Genomic DNA, 22,139 nt, shown 5'->3' on the forward strand with positions numbered 1-22,139 from the left:
CAACCGAGTAGTCTGGGATTTTCTCAAGATATGAACTGGGAAACAGAAGCTGCCCATCTATTTCTATTTCTTCCTTCCTCACCAGACTCTGAGAGACAGAATGAATGCACACAAGACCCACTCTCCAATTTGAGAGTCAAAGTAATTTAAATAGATCATATTTTCAGCCCAAAGTGTCAATCTGAGTCAATGCATTTAACACTTTCCTTTCATGATTCCCAGCTAACATGACCTATGAGATAGTAGAGGACAAACTCTCCATGCTGCAGTGTGACAGGGACGAGAGATGAGTGTGGGTCACAAGGAGGTGACCCTCATTTTGCAGAGGGTGGGGCCAAGTTCAAACCCTAATGTTGTCTTGATCAGGTAGGTGACAGGTGCTGGAGTTCTCAAGGAGGACCAGGTGGTCTAAGCATGGAGAGTGAGCAGAGAAACTCATGAGGTGTGTTCTTGGCAAGAGCTGTCATGGCCCCCAGAGGGGGACTGCTGCTTGGTGGGCAGCTATGACAGCCACGAAGGGAGCCCTGCGACCAGAGGTGAGGCCACCTACCCAACACTTCTAATTACAGTGAAGAAAATAGAAAACTTGTTTCCAAGATTAAAAGATTAAAAGATTTCCACAGCTATACATAATCTCTAAGAGAATCCCTATCCATTCCTGTGTTGGACAAGTACCGACTTTCCATTGTTAAGGATGAGAAAATGACCAGATCAAGAAATAAAGGGGATGATGTGAGAGTGTCTAACAAACTTAGTAAGATTCATCTGAATTTTGTGTGTGTGTGTGTGTATGTGTGTGTGTGTGAGTGTGGTGCTTTGAATTAAACCCAGGGCTTTGTGCATTCGAGAAAAGCAATCTACCAACTGAGCTATATCCCCAGACCAATTCATCTGAATTTACTCTAGAAAACATTGAATGGCAAAGATCTTTTTCAACAATGGCCTAGAGCCATTCAGGTGGAAAACAAAACAAAATAAACTGTTTACACTGAGAAATGGTAGGGTTCTCTTCTGCAACCTTAAATGTCAAACAGATGACAAATCTATGTAATGGAAAATGTTACAGCAGTGAAAATGAGTGTGACTGAGTTGCGTGCATCAGCATGAATAGTATGCATAGATATCGGCAAAAGAAATTTCATAAAAACACATATACAGGTTGGGGCTGTAGCTCAGTGGTGAAGTACTTGTGAAGCCAGAATTAGACGGGCAGTCAGTATAAACAAGTAAATCGAGTCAGGTCAGACAAGTCAGGCCAATTTTGAGTCAGACTAAGTTGGAGACTGTCCCCTGAGGGATTGAAATGTTAATTCCTTCGGAGCCCTTCCTCCACCCTTATGAGAACCAGCCCCAGCTCCAACCTGTTGCTAAGGTAATCATTCCCAGGATTGCCCCTCCCTGCAGGGAGCTATAAAGTTGTTAATTAATGTGTCCACTGCTGCACCATCCTGCCCTTCCCCCTTCAGCCCACCTGTTGCCCACCTTTCAGCCACCCCACCAAGCATTCCTGGGCCTAGTCACCTATGCAGGGAGGAGAAAGATAGGGGAAGAGGGCAGGAGAACCAAGGAAACCTAGGACAAGTAAAAAGGGCAGAACATCTCACCTCTTAGGATACCAACTATGGCCCCCTTCTCCTTCCTGGGAGAAGTCTGTTACCCCTTTTTAAATAAACCCTGCTTGCCTTGGTGTGCTTCTCTAATGTTCAAACTTCAACATTGCCTTAGCATGCTTGAGACCCCGAGTTCAATTCCCAGTACCACAAAAACATTCTTTTTTTTTTTTTTTTTTTTTTTTTTGGCGGTGCTGGGGATTGAACCCAGGGCTTTGTGCATGCTAGGCAAGTACTCTACCAACTGAGCTATTTCCCCAGCCTCACAAAAACAAATAACATATGTAAGGGTAAAAGAAATTGAAGTTAAAGTGTAAAAGTTAAAGGGTAAAAGACCGGGCATTGTAAAGTTTCTGGGCTGCAAGGCCTGAGTTAAAATGTAAAGGATTAGGTATTGTTAGGTTTCTATGCTACATGCAAAACCTGAAATTCCTGTAGCTGTTAAGACAATGCTTGGAACCGCCCAGTAAATATTCCCCCTAACCGTTTGGTTGTCTAATAACTCAGGGCTCTGTATGATCTTGCACGTAGGCATTGCAGGGCCTGGACCAATCAGTTTGAATGTAACCCCTTCCTTAGGAATGACCTATCATCCCCGCCTGACCTGTTCCCGCCAATGAATGAACTAATCATGTCTCAGAATTATTGTTTGATTTTCCCTCGGTATATGATGATTTGTTAAAGGAGACTGTGATGTATGTAAAATCCCCGCCCTCCCAAAAAAAGTGTACTTAAGCAGTGCTCAGCCCCTACTCGGGGCTCTGGGCTGCTTTCCCTTCTCGAGTGGGCACGGAGCCCCAGCATGCTGGTTCAATAAATCCCCTTCTGCCAATTGCATGAGTGGTCACTTGGTGGTCTCCTTCTCCGACGCTTCGCTGGACCCTTACACATAAATGTATATATATATATATATATATATATATATATATATATATATATATATAGTGTGATCCTTTTTTATTGGTTCTTTTTAGTTATATATGATAGTAGAGTTCATTTTGATAAAATTATACATGCATGGAATATATCTTATTCCAATTAGGGCCCTAATCTTGCAGATGTACACGATGGTAGGATTCACTGTGGTACATTCATTCATATGTGTACATAGGAAAGTTATCGCCCACTAGTCGATGGATTCAGGGTCACTCCCTGTGAACTGGGCTGGAACAAAAGGTCCACATAAACACAGCAATACCTTTTTAAGGGGTCAGGGATGGCTCTGAGACCTCAGATGTCAGCTCCCATGCTGGACAGGAAGGGTAGCGAGGGAGTCAAGAGGCAAGAGAGCAAGCGCAACCCGAACCCCTGTTTTTATTTAGAGGATAGACATTCGATAGAAAATTCCATCCAAATAAGTCAAGGGATTGTGTTACAACAAACAGGGGTTGTAGCCCAGTCCCATTGGGTGACAGCCCAGTCCCATTGGGTGACGCCCCAGTCCCAGAGCTGCACTTCCTTGCCCAACGAAGGTGAGGTCCATCTGCCTCGTACAGATGCCAGTTCCACACCCCCAGAGCTCAACTCCTATTCAGGGCGGCCCCCTACAGAAAGTTATGTCAGATTCTTTATATGTAAAAATCAAAACACCATTATTGTTAAGGGATACAAATCTAAAGAGCTAAAACCACAAACAGTGAGATTATACTAACTGAAAATTCAGTACAGTGTTTTTTCTTGGGTAAGGACAGGGATGCAATTGGAAACAACGTTTAGGTATTGGTGATGTTCTGTTTTGATTTGGCAGGTAACTGCATGGGGCTGTTACCTGACCTTTAAACTACATAAGTGCACATTGTTACCGCTGTTTACCGGTGTTGAGTCCTTGCTTCCCAGAATGCTGAAGTATAACAACAGAGAAGCACCCCAGGCAAGGATAGAGTGGAAAGTGGATGGCTTTATTAAAGGACAGCAGAAAAGACTCCCCTCCCCAGGAAGAAGGGGACCTGAAAGGCGGAATCCATGGAAAGTGGAGGTCTCACCTTTTTTATATCTAAGGTCTTCTTTTGTCCTCTCACATTCCTGTCATTTCCCTCTATACTGCAGTGCTAGGGGATGCAGGTGGGAAGGCCAAAAGGTGGGAGACAGGTGATGCGGCAGGAGGAGTGATCTGGGCAGGAAGGGCCTGGGGTGGTTTGATTAGCACTTCCCTGTTCTGCTGGGAGTTACTGCATTAACAGTTCTTTAGGATGGGCCTGGGGGCCTTGGGGACATTAACATTTCAATTTCCCCAATTGCTGTTCTGTTTTCTCCGTTGGGATCCGACTTCATCTTCTTCATGGACTCCATTTTCCATATGGACTCCATCTTCTTTATCGTACTCGATATTAGACCTGATTTACCTAACTACACTAACTACCTATCTTTAAATCTGGCTTCAATATCATAAGCTATTTTATAAACATAATGTTTCATATTAAAATTGTTTTTAAATTCAAGTAGAAAATAAATAATATATATTAGAGTTCTCCAGAGACTCAGAGCCAAGAGGATATAGATATAGATATACAAAAAGAGATTTATTATGAGGAATTGGTTCACACAATTATGGAGTTGGAGAAATTCTACAACCTGCCTTCTGCAAGCTGGAGGCCCAGGAAAGCCACTGATGTACTTCTAGTCCAAGCTTAAAGGCCTGAGAACTAGAAGAGCCAATGGCACAAGTCTCAGTCTGAGTCAAAATGTCAGAGAACCAAGAGCGTTGATGTGGAAGGGAAGGAGAACACAGGTGCTCCAGCATCAGGTCCACAGCTCAGTTGTGCCAGGGCAGTGGGTGAGGCTTCCAAGAGAATAAAGAAAATACCCAGAGATTGCCTATGAGGGAAAAGGCCTTTTTGAGAAATGCTTATGGAAAAAGTCCAGTGGCAATAGGCTGAGCAGATAGCACTTCTGTCCCTCAATGTGCTTGGCCAAGCAGTGCCTCCTCCTCTCTTTCATGTCATTTTTCCCAGTGGGTGCTAACTGAATAAGTGACACATGTCCTTCCCACAGTGCCCTCAGTTCTGCTCCAGTCACCACTGAGAGGGGTTTTATACATTAGGCTATAGCAATAGTGACATCATCAGCATTAGCTGGCATAGCTTGCTTGTGTGACCAGCATCCCAAGGAGCAACTATCCCAGTACACATGCAAGAAAGTAGCTTTCTACAGGTAACACTAACTTGCCCTAGTTTCCAGTATGCATAGGAGAAAGCCAGTGTCCTCCAAGACAATACATATCTGGACTTTGCAGCCCAGGCTTGCTCTCATTGTTCCTTTGATCTGGCTCAGCTTTGGGGAATGGAAAGGAAAGGAAGCATTCAGAGACATGGGGTTTTACTTCCCCTGCTTTCTTTCTTTTTTTTTTTTTTAAGTTGTTGATAGACCTTTATTTTTATTTATTCATGCGCTGCTGAGAATTGAACCCAGTGCCTCACACAGGCCAGGCAAGTGCACTACCGCTGAGTCCCAGCCTCAGCCCACTTTTCCCTTTTTCTTTAAGGGTGAGACACCCAGCTCATGAAAGAAAACGGATTTACCCTGTCTCCACTTTTTTTTCCCATTCAGATCCTCAATAAATTGGACAATACCTGCCACATTGAAAGGAGGATCTTAGTCTATTGATTCAAATACTCATCTTCTGGAAATAATGAGAATTACAACATACATACATTATATAATATATATCATGAGGATTATAATATTATACATACAAAATATTATATGTATAAATTAACTTTTTAAAGAATGTACCAGCTAATACAGTTAAAAAATTAAACATAAATTAAGCAAGAATTTTAGATGAAGTATATTCAAGAAAAAAATGGCAAAACACAATAGGTAGGGGGGAAATTTCAATAAACACACCTCACCTACAGAAAGAGATGCAAATTTCCTATTTTTAAAAGAAAATTAGATTAATACTCTAGATTAAGTAGAGTAGGCATTATTAGGATTTATAATAAAAATATACATGTAGCTTAGCATTAGAAAATCTCTTATTATAAAGTTTGATCCACATCATGTACAACCACAAAAATGGATCCTAATTGGAATAAGTTATAGTCCATGTGTGTATGTCAAAATATACTCTACGGTCATGTATATCTAAAAAGAACAAATAAAATATAAGAAAATAAAGTTTGAAATTTAAAGAAAAATTATAGTATCATTATATTGAAGTCATTTGATCTGATCAAACTCAATATATTACTGATATTAATTTCAAAAAATATCAGTGAACTATAACAAGCATAAGTTTTTGACACAATGAAAAATGCTTATTTCATACTCAAAAGCCAAACACAAGGGGATTTCTATTAAAATCAGGTACAATATCAAGGTGTCTACTAGCGTGACCATTATTCAAAGTGATTATTACACTTTAGCCAAGTGGAATAAGACAAGAAAAAAAGAATGAGGAAGTGTACAAATTGAAAAAGAGAGGACAGGTTTATAATTTTTGCATGGTGATACAGTTACTTGAAAACTCAGGAAAGGGCTGAGATGTGAATCAGCAGCAAAGCATTTGCCTCATATTCACAAAGTCCTGGGTTTGATCCCCAGTTCCAAAAAAGGAAAGAATTAAAAAAAAAAAAGAAGAAGAACCCCATCAAAAATAATAATACGATGATTAAGAAAACTCAGGAAAACTAATGCCAAAACAGTCATTATTAATTAGAGAAATCTCATAATGTGTCCATCTGCAATATGAGTACATAAAACATAATAGCAATGGTTTTGACCTTAAAAGCCTGGGGAGCAGGGAGGGGGGGGGTACAGGCAGACAATCAAAATGCATGAAGTACATGGGTGGGGGCATTCCCTGGACTATTGGAAACAACCGGTTCCCAACTCCTGCACATTTTTATCAACTAGGATTGTGACCCAGTTGCCGGGTAGCCTGATTTTTCAAAAGAACCTCTAAAACTAGATTTTTTGTATAAAATTTCCTGATTTGTATAATCGACCAATTCAAAAATTACTTGAATCAAATATATTCATAGGCTAGAAACGGCCATGGGCCTCCAGGGTATAGCTTTTGATCAGTACTTCATTACATGTACTTTACTATATAGCTACTCTGCAAATATAATGCAGAGAAATGTAAAATGAAGCAAAATTAGTTAACTTTTGAATAGTGGGTTGTTTGAAAGAAATAAAACTAAATTCCTACTTGTATCATATCAAGTAAAGTCCACAGATCAAGATTTAAATGTAAGAAATGAAATTAAACAAGCTTTAGAAAAAAATACATATGTATCTGTAAATATTTATATAATCTTGGGTTAGGAAATGCTGTTTAAAAATGACAAGAGGCCAGGCGCGGTGGCAGTGGCAAACACCTGTAATCCCAGAGGCTTGGGAGGCTGAGGTGGGAGGATGGAGAGTTCAAAGCCAGCCTCAGCAAAAATGAGGCACTAAGCAACTCAGTGAGACCCTGTCTCTAAATAAAATACAAAATAGGGTTGGGAGTGTGGCTCAGTGGTCAACTGCCCCTGAGTTCAATCCTCAGTCTCCCCTGCCACCACCACCCCAAAAATACAGAAATCATAAAAGGAAAAACTGATCTTAATTATACATTTTTTAGCCCTTTGAAGTCAAAATATAAAAGCCTAACGGCAGGCTAGGAAAAATATTTACATTAAATATTTAAAACAACTAGGGTTAATGTCTCTTATATCCAGAAAATGATCTTAAAAATCAATAAAATCATCCTCAGTGAGTATTGAGTACAGGAGGTAGCAAAGCCAGTCACAAAATAAGAAATGCCAACCACCAATGATTATACTCTTCAACCTCACAGCTAAAGAAAGAAATCCAATCAAAATTTTCCCTATTAACTTGACGAAGATTTTGTTTTAGGATTATTTTTCAGGTCCTACGTTAACAAAACAAATGCATTTCTTTCTCTCTCTCTCTCTCTCTCTCTCTCTCTCTCTCTCTCTCTCTCTCTCTCTCTCTCCCTCCCTCCCTCCCTCCCTCCCTCCCTCTCTCTTTCTTTCTTTCTTTCTACCAGAAATTGAACTCAGGAGCACTCAACCACTGAGCTATATTCTCAACCCTATTTTGTATTTTATTAGAGACAGGGTCTCACTGAGTTGCTTAGCGCCTTGCTGAATTGCTAAGGCTGGCTTTGAACTGGCAATCCTCCTGCCTCGGCCTCCTGAGTCACCGGGATTACAGACATGAGCCACCAAGCTGGCCACACATGAATTTCTTGATGGTAAGAGTATAACACAATCTACAGAACAATTTGCCAATGTTTGACAGAACTCTTTGATTCAGCATTTCTATTTCTAAAGGTTTAGTCTAAGGAAATAAAAATATATACAAAAATTCAGTTGCCACGATGTTATTGATATACCAGCAGAACATAAAAACAAAAACAAAAACAAAAAACTGGAAACAAGGCAAATACTGAGAGATAATTAGCCAGATTAGTACATTCATACTGTGAAATTCTTGGCAGTCATTTAAAGTCTGAAGAAAATCTTGAAGACTTATTGAAAAATATTCACAATATATTGCTAAGGTTTTTTTTAAAAAGTTTACTTTAAATTAAAGTGAATGACTCCAAACTCTACAGTGTATGTGATCTTTATGTGTCTGTATGAGTCTGGAAAGCTATACTCTGAGGTATGGTGACAGTGTCTCTGGATTGTGGATTTAGAGTTAACATGCTTCAAATTTCCTTTTTAAAATTTTTCTTTTTTTTATAATGGACTTATTGTTTTGATAACAAAAGGGAAATTTTTATTTTTACTTGAAAAATAAAGTCCTCAAGGACTAATTGATTACTATAGTTATGTAGCCTTATTAGATGGAACTAGGTAGAATTCCTAGGGAAATTCGTACACGGTATGCAATTAGCAGGCCTCCCTTTCTACTTTTTGCTCAGACTGCTTTTAAAATGAATTCATATGTTAAATGCTCATGAAGAGAACCACTCCAGAAATATGCAAAATGCCATAAGAGAGCTGAAGCAGGCTTTAGTTTAACACTACTCAAAATTAAATTTTTATGGCAAATAATCCACAAGGTGGATTCTCTGCATGGGGTTTATTAGAGTAGGCTCTAAGAACCTGGTTTTATCCATGGCCACTTAATATACTTAACTGATCTTATACAAATATTTACAGGCCCAAAGAGATTTATTGGCAGACTTGGCCTTCCCTCCAGGCTCAGTTAACAGTGAATTCCTGCCAACCCCTCAAATACACAGAAAGAGAAGCCAAAAAGATTTTGCCAATGATGTAAGCAAGGAAGTCTAGATCTGCAAAAGGTGTGGCATTTACTACATGAAGCTGAGAGTACATTCATAAACAAGAATGCAAATGTTCAAAATAAGCTAAGTATAACATATAGAAATTATACATCTCACATTAAAATGAGAAATTACAAATTTGTCCTTTACTTCCCAGATAGACTTCCTAATGTTGGATTGTCCAGAGCTCAGACTTAGGTATCATCCAAAGCAATCTCAGCCAGGCCCTTGCTTTTGAGTGACATCTATAATTTGGTGACTCCAAGATGTGTACTAAGATAGCTAACATCTCAAGCTTGACAGGATCAATTCCAAACTCTATATTCCTCCACTAATCTACTCCTTCTATCAGTCCTCAAAGTGCAGTAATGGACATTATTACCCATCTAGTTGCCTGAGCCAAAAGCCTAGGATTCATTTTGGATTTTCTTTTTCTTCTGCCTCACACCAAATCCATCAGCAAGTCTAGTCAGTTCTCGCTCCAAAATACAAAAATGTATTGCTGAATTCACTCACTTATCACCATCTCTACTACTATTACTCAGATTTAAACCACGTACTGAGTTTCCAGAGTATTTTTTATACCTTTTTTTTTTTTTTTTTTTTGGTGGTGCTGGGGATCTAACCCATGTCCTTGTGCATGCAAGGCAAGCACTCTACCAACTGAACTAAATCCCCAGCCCCAGAGTATTTTTTAAAAGGATAATCTATGTGCAATTTTTTAAAAGCGTATTTTCTCTTTCCAGTGACTTTCTATTGCACATAGAAAAACAATAACAACAAAACTACTCCTCACTCCTTACAAATTGCTCTCTAGCAGCAAGGGTCTTTTTTTTTATTTCTGGGATGCCAAGTTCATCCTCTCTGAGATCTGCTGCACTTTGTTTCCTATGTCTGAAAGGTTCCTGGCTATTCTCCTATCTCAACTCCATTAATTGGTTTTAAAAATAGTAAGAAATTAAGAAAACACATTGAGAGCATGCAGCGTGTAACAAGCAACTGAAGACTTGAGGGCCGGGTACTTATCTCCCACTATTTTCAAAATAGGACACATGTGCTAAACCAATAATGATAATGACTGTGGTCAAAGTCAACTGAAGTGATTCTATGGCTCATGAGTTCCTCTTCTTTGGGACTAGTTTCAACAGTTAACTTCCTCTTGGAAATTTAAAAGTCAGAGACCAGAAGTCACCTGCTGTGGAATTCCTCAAACTGCCTGATTTCTTGCCTCGCCAGATTCCCCAGTCAGCTCCTTTTTTGGAGTTTATGAACTGTCCAATATTCTTTAAATTAGTTCTTTAGCTAAAATTGGTTTCTGTAACTTGTGACTGAAAAAAAAAATTAAAAAGAGGTCCATCTTAATTACCTCATTGTCCTCCTAGAATTCAGACCCATGGACTCTCACTGAGGTCTGTTGACTATTCCGGGGTATCTGTGGATCTCAATTCAACATTGATGTTGGTATACATGGGGCAATTTAATAGGCACATATGCACATGTGCATCTAAGCGCATGCACAAACACACTTCTCCCCCCGCCCCCGCCGCATTCTAAGTCTCTTGTACTTTTCTCCAGTGTCCTTCAGGCTGGATTTCTGTTCTACCTTGATGTTTTCTCACAGTACATGTTTCCACCAATATACCAGGCTCCCAATTTTTATGAGAAAATAGTGAATTATATCTGCATACACGAAGGGGTCCTGTACATGCACCATCAATAAATCTGAGCTCTGAAAAGGAATCCTCTTTCACCTAGAAGGAGCTTACTTCTGTTGTCTTTCTTGAGTTTTCTTCTATTTCATTATCCTAGGTAGCTGTATGTACTCATCAGGGCAAGAGCAACAATTTTAGAGGTCAAAGATCCCTTTGATGAAGGCTACAGGCATTTCCCATAGGAAAAAGAAGTACACACACACACACACACACAATTTTGCATAAAACCAGGGTTCTTGAGCTTCTGATTAAGAATCATTGAACTGAGTGTATTAGCCTGTTTTTCATTATTATAACAAAATAACAGAGGCAGGCTAACTTTATAAAGAAAAGAGCAATGTGTTAGCCTTGCCTCAGTCTGGTGAGGACCCTTTTGGTACTGAGAGAGGGAGATGACAGAAAAGCCAGAGGAGCTGTGGATGCCACAGACCCTCCCAAAGACAAGCTCCCAGTGATCTAAGAACCCTTCACTAGGCTCCAGTTCCTAAGGGCCCACCACCTCTCATCACTACACTGAGGACCAAGCCTCCATGACATGAACCTTTGGGGGTGGAGGACAAACAACATCCAAACCATAGCACTTCTGTGACCACTCGCCCTCCCATGCAGACACCACCATTAATTCTCACCCTTTTCTGGCAATAACTCCTCCAAGCCTCTGCTCAGAGACATTGATAAAATGAACCTCATTCCTCCCTCCTAGGGTTCATTTTGCTGAGAGAAAGAAAAACAAAAAGCATCCCCAACAATTAGAGGCAGTTACAAGTAGGAGTCATTAAACACTTCCCCTATTAGGACACTTCCCCTATTAGGACACTTCCCCAGGACAAACACTTCCTAATTTCCTAGATTAGCTTACCTTGCACAGGATAAGTTCGAATTGTTCTCCTTTATGAGGAGGCATTCTTGGACTCCCGGCTGAGATGAAGAAACAGCTGGGCCTATCAGCAGCACCTGTCCCAAGAATTTCTCAGGTGGGAAGATTATCATAGTGATTAATCTCATCTCCTTTTTGTTGTCAATTTCAGAGGGTGACATTTTTGGCCTTGTTCCCAGATTCTACAGATGTCGATTGGAAACCAGCAGTTTCCTGTGTACTATCTCTACCTTCTAATTAGAAAAGAGGTTTGAAAATGTTGGAGCTTTCTGGCTTGCCTTCCCCAAGCTAAATTAGAGTCTACAGGGGAAGAGAAAGAGGAAAAAGAAGAAATATGGAAAGAAGACTCAGTAGGTAGGATTTAAAAAAAAAAAAAAAAGGCATAAAATTGAAGACAGGTCAACAACTGGACAGAATAGTCCATTTTTTCCCCTACCAATGCCAGTGGCTCACAGGACATATCCAGCTCAGTCTGACTCCCTGAGGGCTCAGGGATGCATTTATTTTGTTTGATTACTTGCTTTGCATTAGAGTCAACATGGTTTAGAGCAGAATTCCAAAGCAATAGACTAAATGTTTGTTTCCTTCCTAAAATCATACGTTGAAACCTAACCCCCATGTGTGGTGATAGGAAGTAGGGGTATTGGGAAGTGATTAGGTAGGTCATGAGAGAAGACCCCTCATGAAGATGAGTGTCCTTATAAAAGTGATTCTGGAGACTTCCCTCACCCCTTCTGCTATGTGAGGACACAGTGAAAAGATGGCCATTCCCAAACCAGGAAACTGGCCCTTACCAGACACCAAATCTTCCAGAAGTTTCATCTCAGACTTCCCAGTCTCCAGAACTGTGAGAAATAAATTTCTGCTGTTTATATGCCACCATGTCTATTTTGTTATAGCACCCTGACAGATTAAAACACTCAATCTTGGCACTATTTGGGCAAGATAATTCTTTGCTACGGGGCTTCTCTGTGCACTGTAGAATATTCAGCAGCATACCTGACTGTAAGTCACTATACGTCAGCAACACAGCCCAGTTGTGCCAACCAAAACATCTCCAGACACTGCCAAGTGTGCCCAGGGAGGAGGGGAAATTGGCTCAGTCTGAAGAATCGCTCAAGAGAAGACAGACCTAGGTTCCAACTCTAGCTCCAACCCTAACAAGTCCATAACGTTGGGAGCAGTACTTCACCCCTGAGCCTGTTTTCTTGTCAACAAATAGTACTTACCTTAAAACCTGAGGATTAAAGGAAATGAGATGGAGCCAGGCAGAGTGGCACACGCCTGTAATTTCAACTCGGGAGGATGAGTAGGCAGTAGGGGATTGCAAGTTCAAGGCAATTTAGTGAGACCCTGTCTCAAGGAATAAAAGGGGCTGGGAATATAGCTTAGCAGAAGAACACCCCGGGGTTCACTCTCCAATATGAATGAATGAATAAATGAGTGAATGAGTGAATGAATGAATGAATGAATAAATAAAATGAGATGATGTCTAAAAAGCATACAGGCTTATTATAAGTACCCAACAAATGTTGGCTTTCCCCCATGCCCATTACATTTATTTATTTGGATTTTTTAATATTTATTTTTTAATTATAGTTGGACACAATACCTTTATTTATATATTTTTATATGGTGCTTAGGATCAAACCCAGGGCCTTGCATGTGCTAGGCGATGGATCACTCTACTGCTGAGCCTCAATCCCAGCCCCCCATGACATTTATTTAACAAACATTTTCACATACTTGTGCTGTATGGTAAAGACATAAACACAAAACACTTCTTGTCTTCCAGGAGCTAATGCACTAAGAGGGAAAAGGCAAATGCACAATTTAAAACAGCAAGCACAATTTTAGAGATTATTTGCCAACTCCTCCAAGTCTGGCCCTCTTTTTCTTTTTTTCGTAATGGTAACTCTCTTTTTCCATAAACTTGCCATGTACTCCCCTTAATAAAGTTGGGTCTTGAAAAGTGGTGGCAGTTCATCTGACGACCCGGAGAGAAGCAAGCAGACGAGGCAGCGAAATAGCATTGGCCAGGGCTTTGCAGCATAGTAATTTTAGGAAACTGTATTGTCTAATGGGCTAGAGTGAGGATGAGATGCAAGAAATTGATGCGAGAGGGAGGATGCTAAGGAATTTGGACTTCTTTCAGGTCATGGAGTACCCTAGGATGCTTTCATCAGGATGGTGCCACGATCAGATTTGCTTTTGAAAGCACATTGTGGCAGCAGTGTGGAGGATAGAGAGGTGGAATAAAGGGCGAGAGGAATGGAGAGCAAGACCAGTCAGGAGCTATCGATTCCAGATGAGAGATAATGAGGGCCTGCACTACAGAATTGGCAATGACAATGGCAAGGTGCCAGCAGGCTCCAGGGACATTAAAAAGTAGAACTGACAGGATTTAGTGACTGATTAGATTGGGGGAGAGTAGCCAAGTGGAGAAGAAGGAACAAGAAGTGATTTATAAACTTCTAGCTTAGAAAATTAGGTGGATACCGATGTTATTTAGAAATGACAGGCAGTGAGCGACTGTCTTTTCTTTTTCCCAGCTTCCACCATGGACACTGTGTAGAGAGCCCACTATTCCCAGCTCCCACTTGACAGACTCTTGTACAACTCAATTCCACAGATCTTGGAGAGTACTGTGGCATGCCCAAGCAGCTCAATGATACAGTGACTCCTGCCTGTCTTTACTTGGATCTGTGAAAACCCTGGAAAATAATACCAATGAATAAGAAATAACCCCTATTCCCGAGGAGCTCACAACCTAGATGGCATAGACACACCCATGAGAACTACAGTGCAAAGTGACCTGCACCATATAATGGAGATACTGATATATCCGAGAATGTTTCACAAAGGTCATCCTTAAACTAAACAGGAGCTGGTGAAGCAAACAAGGGGAGAAGGATATTACAGCCAAAGGAACAGCAGACACAAAAACACAAAGAGATAGGGCTGGGGATATAGCTCAGTTGGTAGAGTGCCTGCCTCCCATGCACAAGGCCCTGGGTTCAATCCCCAGCACTACAAGGAAAAAAAAAAAAGAGAGAGAGAGAGAGAGATAGTATAATTTGGTATTCCTGGAAGGAATATGAAATAGAGGAAGAGCCAGAAGATAAAAGGTCTCCTGGTCTAAATTAAGAATTATCAAAGGTATGATTAATCACTGAGCAATTTCAAGGAGGGAAGTTTCAAAGCCTCCAGTACTTATCCTGTGCAATTTCAGGTTGTGCAACTTTGTCTGGTTGATGGGTTAATGAAGTACTTTATGTCCATTTTCCTCTAATAACTTGAGTTAGTATCACCTTAGCATCAACCTCCTCTATTAGACTGGAAGTTCCTTGGAGGTAGGACTGTTGTATTAAACATCTTTATATCCCTAGCCTACCTGGCCCAAAGTAGGCTCCTACCAGACAAATTAATGACTTTTTCCTGCCTTCCCTACCTTCTAGAGCCCAGTGTGTCATCTTTGGCTACCTATAGCTTAATGTTAAGGGCAGTGAAGAGAAAGGAATAATAAATTTGGCTCCATATTAGAGTTTTGGTCCTAGTTCTAATATTTGCTTGTAGTGATAGAAAACGTAACACATCCTCCAAACCACTTCATCTTAAATAGCACTCACTCCCCTCACTTGTCATCACCCTGTTTCTGCCATTTCTTTGTGACAATCATCAGAATCCTGTATTGCAGATGCTCTGTCTCACTCACAGCTACATCTACTTTGCCTAGAATAATGCCTGACACAGAGAAGATGCTCAGAGCCTTGTGTTTAGTAGTCTGGTAAATTAATAACATTTGCTGGATGAATGAAGTATTCCTATGTAATCAGCCATCATAATATAGAAAAAGAAAAGAAAAAGGCAAGGGATGTGGCTAAACAATGGCTTCAATTCCTGGTACAAAAAAAAAAAAAAAGAGCTTGCAGCTAGGTATGGTAGCACACACCTATAATCCCAGCAACTGGGGAAGTTGAGATAGGAGGATTGCAAATTCAAGGCCAGCCTCAGCAATTCAGTGAGAACCTGTCACAAAACAAAAATTTTTAAAAAGGAGTGGGAAAGTAGTTCAGTGGTAAAGTGCCCCTAGATTCAATCCCTGGTTGTGGGAGTCGGGGAGAATGACATGACTTGCAAAATCAAGAAGAATTGGAATCAAAAGCCCTGGGGTCCTGCATTGGTCTTCTATTAACCAATTTTTCAACTTAAGTCACTTGTTTCTAAGCTCAATCTTATCTGTTAAATAAGAATAGTAGCATCTTCTACTCATCCCCATTTTACGAATCAGTATACTCATGGGGTCTCATATAATAATTTATCAGTGGAATGTTTGATTTTACTGCTAAATCGTCAACAATATGGACTTCATCTTTTTTCCCCCCTAAGTATTGGGGATTGAACCCAGAGTCTTGCACATGTTAGGCAAGTGCTACCACTGAGTTACATCCCCAACTTATGATTTGTCTATTACAGGACTTGACACATGACCAGCATCTATAAATAATTGCCAAAAGAATGGAGAGCAAAGGAGGTTAAAATTTTCCTTTGTTACATGAACTGAACTTCAAATATTCATCCTCCAAATTACTTTTAAATAGTCACTGTGTCGTTTCATTTTATATAGCATACATACCAATTAGCAGAATGTCTGAGCATCTAGAAATGGTCCTATTTAATTTGGTTTTTGTTTGGGATAATGAATACAAATGTTTTGACTAAATGAATGCTTCTTAGAGTGCTGAATAAATGCTTGTGTGATTGTGATATTTCTGACCTAGGCAGAAGACATGTGCTTCCATCTACAGAACACTATAAACTTTGAATGACCCCTCAACACAATGAAGAATTTAAGTGCTGGGGAGCTTAGGGATATAAGCCAAACCTCCACCCCTTAAAGTCAGCTAACATGTGACAAGAATACCCAAGCACAAAAAATGTCAAGCCTGAACCAGTTATCTGAACCAGAAATCTGCCTGTAAATCTTCACATATATTATCTTTTCAAAGAACCAGATCAAGATTAGAAAGAATTGGGGCTAGGGGTATAGCTCAGTGGCAGAGTGCTTGCCACCTGGGTTCAATCTCCAGCACTACAAGATAATAACAATAATAATCATAATCATAATCATAAATAAAGTTTATAGTAACAGGTAGTTAAGAAAATTATTTTGCATAAATCCAAGTTCCTTCCTATATCCATTAGATTGGAGGGGGCAATAAGAACAAAAATAATTATATAAGAAATAAGGTAAATTGCTATGTAAGTTTAAGGTATTACTGAATGATTAATAAGGAAACCAGGGCTGAGGTTGTGGCTCAGAGGTAGAGCGCTTGCCTTGCACCCATGAGACAACTGGGTTCGATCCTCAGCACCACATAAAAATTAAATAAAAATATTGTGTCCACCTTAATAAATAAATAAGGAAACCAAAAGAATTGCAAATGGCAGGAAGAGGGAAAGTGAGGGAGTGGGGAGTAAGATTACTATAATTATGTTTTTATGTATATACAAAATGCCACAATGAAAGCTCCAACCCAATCCTGTATAATCAACATGCAACAATTTAAACATATAAGTTGCTTTTAAAAAGGTGGGGGGGGGGGGGTTGAAAGTAAAAAGCCAAAAAGAGATTTACAAAACTGGAAAGCAAAATTAAATGAAAAAGCTAAATCCCCCAAAAGATAAAATTAAAACACTTTACAAATTAACTTACTGTTGTGCAGCACATAAAATGTAAAATACCCTCTGAATCTCTTAAGAACACCTGCACTTCTTTGATAAACAATTTCTGGCAGAAATTTGGGGTCTTCTAACAATATCCTAAGAGAATGATCTAAAACATGAAAAATGTTTAAAGTTCTTTTTAGAATATTAAAAGTTGGATGTAATCTCAAAGGTCTAACAGTTGAAGAATGACATATTTATAATGTGAACATTCATGTGATAGAATATCATTTAGCAATTTCAATGCTAAATATGAAAAGCAAATAATAATAAGTAAGTAAACTTTTAAAAAATAGCCAGGGAGCAGGACACAGTGGCACATGCCAATAATCCCAGCAACTCGGAAGGCTGAGACAGGAGGATCACAAGTTCAAAGCCAGCCTCAGCAGTTTTGCAAGGCCCTAAGCAACTTAGTGAGACCCTGGCTCAAAATAAAACATAAAAAGGGCTAGGGATATGGCTCAACACTTAAGCACCTCTGGATTCAATCCCTGCTACCACGAAAAAGAAAAAGAAAAAATAGCCAGGGATACAAATAAAGGCAAGAGACAGGGAATTCTATTTCCCATTTCTTCCCTTCCAATTCTATCCAAAAAAAATTTAATTACAAAGTAATAATTTTAAAAATTATTAGTATAAAATAATAATTTAAATAGGCAAGAAAGCCATAGTTGGAAGGCCACTGGTTAAAGAGACATATATACAAAGAGCCCTCAAGATAAGACCTAATATGTGTTATGGGACTAGGTATTATAAGAAAAGTCACTGTCCTCAACAATTGACTACTATTTTCATCCATACAGCAGGCCATGAACAGCTAATTTTTCCTTCTTTCTAATGCCAGGTCCCAAAAGATATCCACCAAAGAAATGCTGATGGTAATAGAATTCTTAATGACGACTAGTTCATAGACATTTTATTCTCAAAGACTTCTTAATGTCCAAATTGACATAAAAATTCTACTTCTCTGGAGCATTTTGTTTGTTTACAGGTTTTTTTTTTATTTTTGACATAAAAAAAATCTTTTAAACCACATTGAAGATGTGATTTTAAAACCACAATCACTAAGTCATACTCATATATTTTAAAACCACAATCACTAAATCATACTCATATTCCTAACATTTTAGAATGTTAGGAAGCCCCAAACATAGATGGGCTTTTTTTTAGAAAAAAAAATTTAGGATGCTTGTTCCAACAATTCAGAAAGCATTTTCCATCAAAAATAGTGTTAAGGGAGACATCTCCGCCCTCCAAAGCCTTGTTTTCCAGATCTTACTGGTCTAGGATGTTTCTTGGGATGCGGCTTAGGCTCTGCAGGAGTCTCCCTCAAAGTTCTCCATTTGCATAAGGACACTTTGTAAGTGGGGTGTTTTCAAGCTGAGGAATGCCTTATTAACAATTTAACTGGGCTGGGGATACAGCTCAATTGGTAGAGTGCTTGGCTTGCATGCACAAAGCCCTGGGTTCAATCCTCAGCATAAATATATATATATATATATATATATATATATATTTTTTTTTTTTTTTTTTTTTTTTTTACAATACAGCCAACACTTGTTTAACTTAAAATCTGGGTGAAGTCTTTTTAGCAATCAAAAAGTTAAAATTAGTTAAAGTAATTTTAGTACACTAAAATATCCTAATAGTTTGTGTGTTTAAGAGCTTAAACATCAAAAGCAAGAGGATGTTTTTTAAAAACTGTAATCACTCAAGTCTAAAGGTGGATGGATTTAAATTTAATTCTTTTTGTATAAAACCAAACAGTAATCTAAGATATAAAACAAATACATGAAACATGATTACAAAATTTGTTGGGTTACTTATCTTTTAAATCCCCACAATTAACATGAAACTTTAAAACTTTCCCAACTAAGCACTGTAGTACTATTTAATGCCTCACATCTTAAAAACAACAACAACAAAAACCCTGCACTTTAGGAATACTTTTTAGTTTTCACAGCAGTCAGAAAAGCTTCATAAAGAAAAAGTGGGGTGTTGAAGATAAGACACAGCTTAAGACAGTGGCACAGTACACTTGAAACAAATACTGGCTTAGACCTTATGTCTCTTAATGACAAGAACTTTAAGCATCTGATAGTTTCATTAGCCTTTGCATGTTCAAACAAGGAACCTTTACTTCCCATTGTGTCCCAAGTAAAAAGTCCTAAGATTTTTTTACAGGGTGGACCTCAATTATTGAGTCCTCTTTATATATAAGGCAAACATTGGTTTTAATTTCTGTTGGAACAAGGCAACTTTCACTAGAGCGCTTAGAATGTTCAAAAAAAGTTTCCAAAGCTCTCTTCTAGTCCATACAGAAAAGTCAATGTAACCTAAGTGGCAGAAGATATAGAAAATACATTAGTCATATTTGATTCTCTCTCTCAAGTTTTCCTCTTTGTAATGGGAAATAATCTGAATCAGGATACAACAGTTGATGAGAAGGAAGAACAAGCCAGCTAACCAAATAAACAGAAAGGTGTTCTTTCCTTGAAACTCAAGGACATAGGCAGGAGCCAGCCATAAGGCTTGCCCTATAAACCATAACATTAGGAGGAGGACAGCTCTTTTCCAGGGTATCCTCACAAGTGGCATCACAAGGGGCAGAAGACAGAGATACCAAAGAAAGTACTGGGAGGTGCAGACTTTGTTAAAAGTCACAAAAATGGATGTATGAAGAAAACAACAAAAGGCAAGGTCTCTGTAATAGGCGAAAGACACTGCTGAAAGCAAGATGAACTGTGGCAAGAATGCAGCAATTCCCAAGGTAAAACTCCACTTGCTCTCTGCAGTCAAATACAGCATGTAGAAGTATGGAGAAAAGTTATGACGGATATCCCGCCTAGTCAGGTGGTAAAGGTAGGTATGCTCCAAAAATTCCCAACCATATTTATAGTAGAAACCGAAGCTCAGCGCAAAAAATGTGAGTCCAGCTACGGCTACAAAGAGCAACACTGCCCGATTACACAGCCTCTTCGAGAATTCGTACAAACGACAGCGGAAAGAACACCGGGATTCACGATGGCCTTCATCGTTGTTGCGTTCTGGCAGTAAGTGGAGAACTATGGGCAGGATATAGGTCACTGGATACATCTTCATATGCACCGCGAAACCATAGAACACAGCAGCACCTGCGATGAGTCTTCTCTCTATTAGATACAGGACCATAAGTACCAGGGAGGCGACAATGGAGTCCGCATTGCCTCGGCTGGACACTGCCATAGGCAGGGGGTTAAGAAGCCAAAAGACACAGTAGCCACAAGCCTGCCGGCGCCCCAGCCCCTTCAGAAGCAGAAGGCGGTATAAGAGGAAAGCGGTGAGGAGGTCACAGCTGATGAAGAGAAACTTTCCAAAGAGTTCGCTGAGGTAGATGTTGGGAGTGAGGAACCAACCCAGCAACGGGGTGTATCGATAGGTCGCCCTCAGATAAGGGGAGCGCCCTTGGGTGACGAAACGCGCGGCATCGGTGAACACGTGGTAGTCTACGTCCGTATACCTCAAGAGCAAGGTCCGGTCCTGGAAGACCCCATAGAAAACCAGGGCGACCCGGGCGAGGAAGGCCACGCCAAACACTCCGGCGGGCGGCACCCTCAGGTTCAGGAACCATTCTCCCCAAGGTTTAGTGGAGCCCATGATCTTTCCGAGACAGCCGCTCGGCGCCCCAGCTCCAAACTGCGTTCGTATCTCTCCAAACCTGGCTTAGATTCCTTGCCTAAGGTGGCCGGCGCATCTCCCACGAGCGAGGGCGCCACCAGAAACAACAGCGGGATACTTCCGGCGCGAAGCTCCGCCCCCGCACTACTTCCGGTCTTCCGCCCCGCTCCGGGCTCTCCGTCGCCCCAGCCTTCCTCTGGATTGGCTGTCTTGCTGGCGCTTCTTCCTCCGGCGGAGGCGGGATTTCCGGTCGTAGGATAGCGCGACTTCTGCTTGCCGGGAGAGCTGTGCTGGCCGGAGCCGAGTTATGTTTGTGAGTGACCGCTCTCCTTCACGCTCAACTCCAGTCGGCAGAGGGTCGGCCTCTGACGCCAAGCCAGCCGCAAGCTTCGTCCTTCAGGCCTGGCTGGAGCCCCAGGAGTGAAAATGTAGGAATGAAAGGACAATAAACCTAAGCTAGTTTCTCGTGCCGTGCCTCCCCAGCTCTCCGGTATCCATTAGGGGTCTGTGGGCCCATAGAGCGGGCCAGGATGAGTTGAATGAGACCTGAATGGGTATGACCCATGCAGTATTGGGGGAATACTTAATATTTAAAAATTGTTAGCTGTCTATCTGAAGTTCCGATTTCAGTAAGCAGTCCATATTTCATCAAGCAACCCTAGGTGCAGGGGATAGGAAAGGAGGCCGGGAAGTCTCCGAGATTTCTAAACTGTCAGACCCTCGTGTCTCAGTACCTTTGTGTTTGCTATTCCTTCCACCAAGGTTGCCTTCTTCTCCCCAGTCACTCTGGCAAACACCCTCTCCAAACCTTTATGCTTCATCTCAGTTATCCACTCCTAGAGGGGTATCCTAGCCCTCAGTCCACTTCCTCATCACTTAGAATGATTTTGATACCAGTCCTCTCAATCCTTTGATCTGTCTGAGAGTAGAAGGACTGGGACAGAGGCCCTCTAAGCGCCAAAAAATTCATTCACAGAGAAGGCACTGCCCTATAGATAAAAATCCTGCCCAGTATCTGTCATTCCAGTGCTCCGAAACTCCCTGTTTATTTTATTATTACAGCATTTGTCTTGTTACTTAGTAATTCTGTTTCCTTCTGGATTTCATCAGGACTCTGATTTGCTTGAGAACAGAAATTATACGATTTTTTTCTGTACCTCAACATCTAACATAGCACCTGACTTCAAATTAGTCATTTCAGTAACAGTTAATTGATTTAGATATTCCTCCTACTAGAAGACTACTAGAGTGGCATTCCTGGAGTGCTCTCAGCTCTCTTTTCCCCTTCAAATATCTTTTACCTTTGTCAA

The 22,139-nt window shown here is 40.3% G+C and overlaps 1 protein-coding gene across 1 annotated transcript; it reads right to left on the minus strand.

Moving 5' to 3' along the window:
* Positions 1-18,890: 18,890 nt before the first annotated feature.
* On the minus strand, positions 18,891-20,961 carry Pigm (phosphatidylinositol glycan anchor biosynthesis class M). Its single transcript, XM_046428969.1, has one exon. The coding sequence runs from the start codon at positions 20,806-20,808 to the stop codon at positions 19,537-19,539; it is 1,272 nt and encodes a 423-aa protein (XP_046284925.1). The 5' UTR covers positions 20,809-20,961; the 3' UTR covers positions 18,891-19,536.
* Between the last annotated feature and the right edge of the window lie 1,178 nt (positions 20,962-22,139).

The sequence above is a fragment of the Marmota monax genome, unplaced genomic scaffold (assembly GCF_021218885.2).
Source record: "Marmota monax isolate L192 unplaced genomic scaffold, Marmota_monax_Labrador192_F-V1.1 WCK01_AAM20220418_F8-fsc00145, whole genome shotgun sequence".
Classification (NCBI taxonomy): domain Eukaryota; kingdom Metazoa; phylum Chordata; class Mammalia; order Rodentia; family Sciuridae; genus Marmota; species Marmota monax.

What these genes read in the sequence shown, in the direction of transcription:
- Pigm (XM_046428969.1), bottom strand. Translation starts at nt 20,808, where the DNA reads ATGGGCTCCACTAAACCTTGGGGAGAATGGTTCCTGAACCTGAGGGTG.